The sequence below is a fragment of the Amphimedon queenslandica genome, unplaced genomic scaffold (assembly GCF_000090795.2).
Source record: "Amphimedon queenslandica unplaced genomic scaffold, v1.1 AMPQUscaffold_13483, whole genome shotgun sequence".
NCBI classification, from domain to species: domain Eukaryota; kingdom Metazoa; phylum Porifera; class Demospongiae; order Haplosclerida; family Niphatidae; genus Amphimedon; species Amphimedon queenslandica.
Window position 1 is genome coordinate 14,346 of NW_003546281.1, and position 4,546 is coordinate 18,891.

The 4,546-nt window shown below is 34.8% G+C and overlaps 1 protein-coding gene across 2 annotated transcripts in view; it reads left to right on the forward strand.

Annotated features, from left to right (window-relative positions):
* Positions 1-3,902, forward strand: part of LOC109580640 (uncharacterized) — a 12,507-nt gene extending 8,605 nt beyond the window's left edge. For both annotated transcript variants that reach the window (XM_019994046.1, XM_019994045.1), the window contains 11 exons: positions 1,041-1,121; positions 1,178-1,285; positions 1,343-1,486; positions 1,584-2,081; positions 2,148-2,252; positions 2,518-2,727; positions 2,778-2,887; positions 2,951-3,103; positions 3,153-3,330; positions 3,377-3,463; positions 3,509-3,902. In XM_019994046.1, the coding sequence (XP_019849605.1) occupies positions 1,041-1,121; positions 1,178-1,285; positions 1,343-1,486; positions 1,584-2,081; positions 2,148-2,252; positions 2,518-2,727; positions 2,778-2,887; positions 2,951-3,103; positions 3,153-3,330; positions 3,377-3,463; positions 3,509-3,882 (2,048 nt within the window). In that variant the 3' untranslated portion in view covers positions 3,883-3,902. The remainder of the gene's footprint in view (positions 1-1,040; positions 1,122-1,177; positions 1,286-1,342; positions 1,487-1,583; positions 2,082-2,147; positions 2,253-2,517; positions 2,728-2,777; positions 2,888-2,950; positions 3,104-3,152; positions 3,331-3,376; positions 3,464-3,508) is intronic.
* The last annotated feature ends 644 nt before the right edge of the window (positions 3,903-4,546 follow it).

A 4,546-nucleotide genomic window follows, 5' to 3' on the forward strand; every position in this document is an offset into this window, starting at 1 on the left:
TCACAGTGCTGCTGATCACCAGTGGCCTGAGTTAGCAAACCTCATTTGTCCTGAAGATCCAGAGGATAAGCAGGCTCGTGTTAAAGCTGTTATTGATAATCCTGCTTTAGCCGACTGGTTCTTCTACTACAGGATCCAGAAGTTTTTTGATGCTTTTTATGTCAATACTCTTAAAGCCACAGACTACTGGATGAGGTTTGAGTGGCAACATCGAGGCAGTCCTCATGTACATGGACTAGCTTGGTTACCCAATGCTCCTAATGTTGAGAACCTTCTCTCATCATCACCTGATTTTGTGGAGTCAACAAAGGAAAAGATCATTGAGTATGCTGACAAGATAATCTCTACCATCAATCCTGATGTCCTTCCTGATGGAAAGACTATTTGCTGTCAGTCACATCAGAGTGACATATGACATGAAAAATGTCATTCAAACCATCATTCATAATGAATAAGACTGTATTCCAATGTTTAGTTAACATTCACTTTAACATTTACAATGATTATGACTTGTTAATGCTTAATTGATAATTACTAATAATTCTTACATAATTATAATTTAACACATTAATCAGCTCAGGCTCGCCCCTTAATGCGTTGCATTTTCCCTAGTTTTTATGATTTTAACGGTTGCTCCAATTAGAATGTGCAGTTCTTGTAAGTATGCTATTTAGCTCCTTTAGCATGCTTTGTGGGAAACCCTGCAGTTGGACATAATTAATAGGTTTGAATATGATATGTGAAATTGCTTTTAATCAGTTAAAACTTGTAAAATTATTTTAAAATTATATTTGGACAAAATGGTAAAACAACACAGAATACTGTCAAACAATTGAGCAAAAATGGTTGAAAAATGTCTAATGCCTGACTGTTATAGCAGCTAGGCTTTGAGAGGATACTTGCAAACTGGTATGGTAAGAAATCCTACATCAATGCATGAAAGATGAGGCTTATGGTGTATTTTTTTGCTTTATCTTTATGCATTAGTATAGGATTTCTTACCACACGAATTTGCAAGTACCCTTTTGTTTTAAATGTAGAAAATCATGAGAAACTCGAATTCAAAGCAGCTGATATGGAGAAGGAGGAACAATATCTTAAGGAGAAGCAGATCATTATTGGTTAGTTAACTATGCACACAGCATGTATTAGATGAGAGAATGTATTTATTGTGTAGCTGACAATCAAAATCTCAAAGCTGAAATTTCTGATAAAGACAAAGTTATCGCCAAACTGACATTACAAGTAGAGGAACAGTCACAGAATGAGAAACAGATCATTACTGGTTAGTGTATCATCATCAATCAATAATAATTATTGATATTTGATTAATTAATTATAGACCTTAAAGCTAATAAATTGTATGCAGCCAAACTAATGAAGGAGAAGTCACAACTACAGGAGAGAGTCACATCCTTAGAGGATCAATCTATCAAAGAAACTAGTTCCATTGGACTACAATTTAATTACCTGATCCCTTCAATTGGTAAATTATACATGTTCATCACATTTACACATGTGAATGATTGTGTGTGTACAGTACTGGTATTAGGTACCGGTATGATGTCTTTGTATTGTTTCAGATTCACTAGACTCTAGTGTCATTATAGCTGGAAAGAAGCTCTTTATCCTACAAGGAGACAGGTCTCACTCACTCCATTGGGAGAAATATGGATTCAGATTAGAGTGTCCTCAAGGAGCAGTGTCCAAGGATACTGAAATAGCTGTTATTGCACTAGCTGGTGGTAATTTCAAGGTACCCAAAGGTACTGTGCTAGTCAGTGCAGTATATGCAATATCAGTATCTAAGGCACTATTAAAACCACTGGTAATAGAGCTACAACATTGTGTTGATCTAAGGAACACTAGTCAGATTGATCGCCTCAAGTTTGTCAGAGCTCCACTGAAGTCTCCTGATGCCTACCAGTTCAGTATAGTTGAAGGAGGATCTTTTAATGTAAGGAACAGATATGGTTCTATTGAACGTGATGAATTCAGTGCTTTTGGCATTGGATATCTTGGTAATGGAGACATATCTAATGGAAATGGAAATGAAGCAGAAGATGATACACAAAGTCAAGGTATACATCGCACAATAACAATAGTTTTTGCATAATTTGCTGTTGATGTGTTTGTATGATGTATAGGAACAGATAATGATAGTGATGAGGAGACTAATGGAGACACACCTAATGATAGCAGTAATGGCGTAGGAGAGAATAGTAGTGGAGCAAGAGCCACTCCATCAACAAGTACTACACCGCCTCATTGTAACTGTATACTATGCATCACATAGTGCAAGGGCTGTAAATTTTGCAAATTTACCCAAAACTCTATTTCTCAGATTAAATTTTTGCAAATTACCAGTAAGATCCGGTATACTGTTTGCCATATTGTACTCTTGATTTTTGTGGGATTAATTTAGTAAATCTTCAATGAATTGTGCAAAATCTGTGAAATTAACAGCTCTTGAAAATTTGTGCTATACAATAATGCTGCATGTATTTTGATTTATAGACTCAATTAATGATGATCCTTCTCAGTTAGTCAATGAGGTAGAATCCCATACTACTGATGACACTAACACAACAGAGCAATCATCAGATATACTAAGTGATTGTGATAAAGCTACAACTACCATATCCAGTGAACAGTGTCCAGCAAAGAATGACGATGAATCACTACAATCTTCTCATAGTGCAACTAATCATTCCATTGCTGAAAATGGTATATTATACAGTGTTAATAGTGCATGTACATGTTGTTAATGCTTTTAGCACCTTCTCATGATATATTGTATTCTGGAATGATGTACTATAAAAAGAAAGAAGTTAATCATTGGAAAGCTATGTATTCTGTTGTTAGAGATTTGGAAGTTCTTAAAACGGTAATGTATTTTTATGTGCACACTTACTTAATAGTTCACCTTGTTATATTTATGTTCATGTAGTATTTAGAAAGCAAGCAGTCATCAATTGAATATGATGATGAAACTGCTGACCCATTTAAGTTTATTCAACCAAATGGAACCCTCAAATTGGTTCTAGAAACTACTCCGCCACAGTTAGGATGGACTGTTGATCCTGATAAAGAACCAATGGAAGTATGCACCTATATTGTGTAGTCAAATGAACTATGTGTCTTCACTGCAGTTATTTCAGTCCTTTATTGAGCACTTTTCATCAAATCCCTCTCCCTCACATGCAACCTGCAGTATCTCAGTCTATGCTGAAATTGGTGTTGCAAAAAAGCCACTTCATTATCCTATTAAATTGACAGGAATAGATCCTTCAAAAATTGTATACATCAACAAGTCACTTCCAGCAATGAGTAAATTAATGAAAACTTTTGAAGTTTATTGATTATTTTTATTCAGATAATAGCTTACCTCATGTCACAGATCCTTCCTCTAATAAAGTACATGAATCAACGTCAGTATCATCCAATGGAGGAGCTAGTATAAGTGAGATAATACTGTGTGTATATACCGACCTTTGACCTCTATTAGGTCCATCAGCTACTGTTGATGTGAATAAAGTAAAGAAAGTGATCAATGATGTTCTTGTATCTCATTATGCTGATCTCAATTCTTTGCCTAAGAAAGGTCTTTCTGAACTTGCTAACCAGCTTTACACAGTTTGTCTGGTCAATAATGCAGTTAAAGAGGCTCCTTTGATGAAAGAGTGCATTAATGAGTTCCAGGCTAGTCTTAGTTTTAAGAGGAAGGTGTCCCAAGTGCAGGAGCACTGTCAAAAGTTCTTAAGCTCATTCAATGCTGTAAGAGGCAGTTACGCTGATGCAGCAATAGCTTTACGTGAGGACTGGATTGAAGCTATTAGGAATGAACTGAGACTTAATTTTGATATTGATAATAATGCTTAAAAGTACCGTATAGCAGGAAATTTTGGAGGGAATTAAATTTGGCAAATTGGCGTTTTGATAGCCATTCACTGAAATAAAAATTTGCCATTTTTAGTCATTATGCACATGCTCAATGGCACTTGGCCACAAATTTGTAAAATTAAAATTCGCCAATCACCAAAATTTAGAAAATTTGCCAAATTTTGCTTCCTTCAAAGTTTCCCGCTATAAAAAGCATACAGTGCATAGTATACATGTACATGTATTATTTTAAAGCATGTAATATTGCACATGCAATTACTTGCACAGATAATTATTGATATGGAATATTTTGCATTGTAATCTGGTAAAAACAAATTCCTAAATTGGTAAAATAATAACAAATTGTCCTTCGGTAATTTGATTTTTATATTCTAAAGGCATTATAGTTTAACTAAATTTATTCCCCCTAAGATACAATGAATACAGCAATCAGTGCACAATCAACACACAAAATATGGCACAACATGCAATAGATTTTTTGACCCTGGTAGACTTAGACCACCTTTTGGATAGTAAGACTAATAATTATTGGCTAACAGTGCATAAAAACAAACAAGCTACAATATTCAAATCAGATGAATATTGAACAGTAGTTCCCATGCACACTATAGTTTGTAAATTCCAGTACTAGACAGCTTAATAA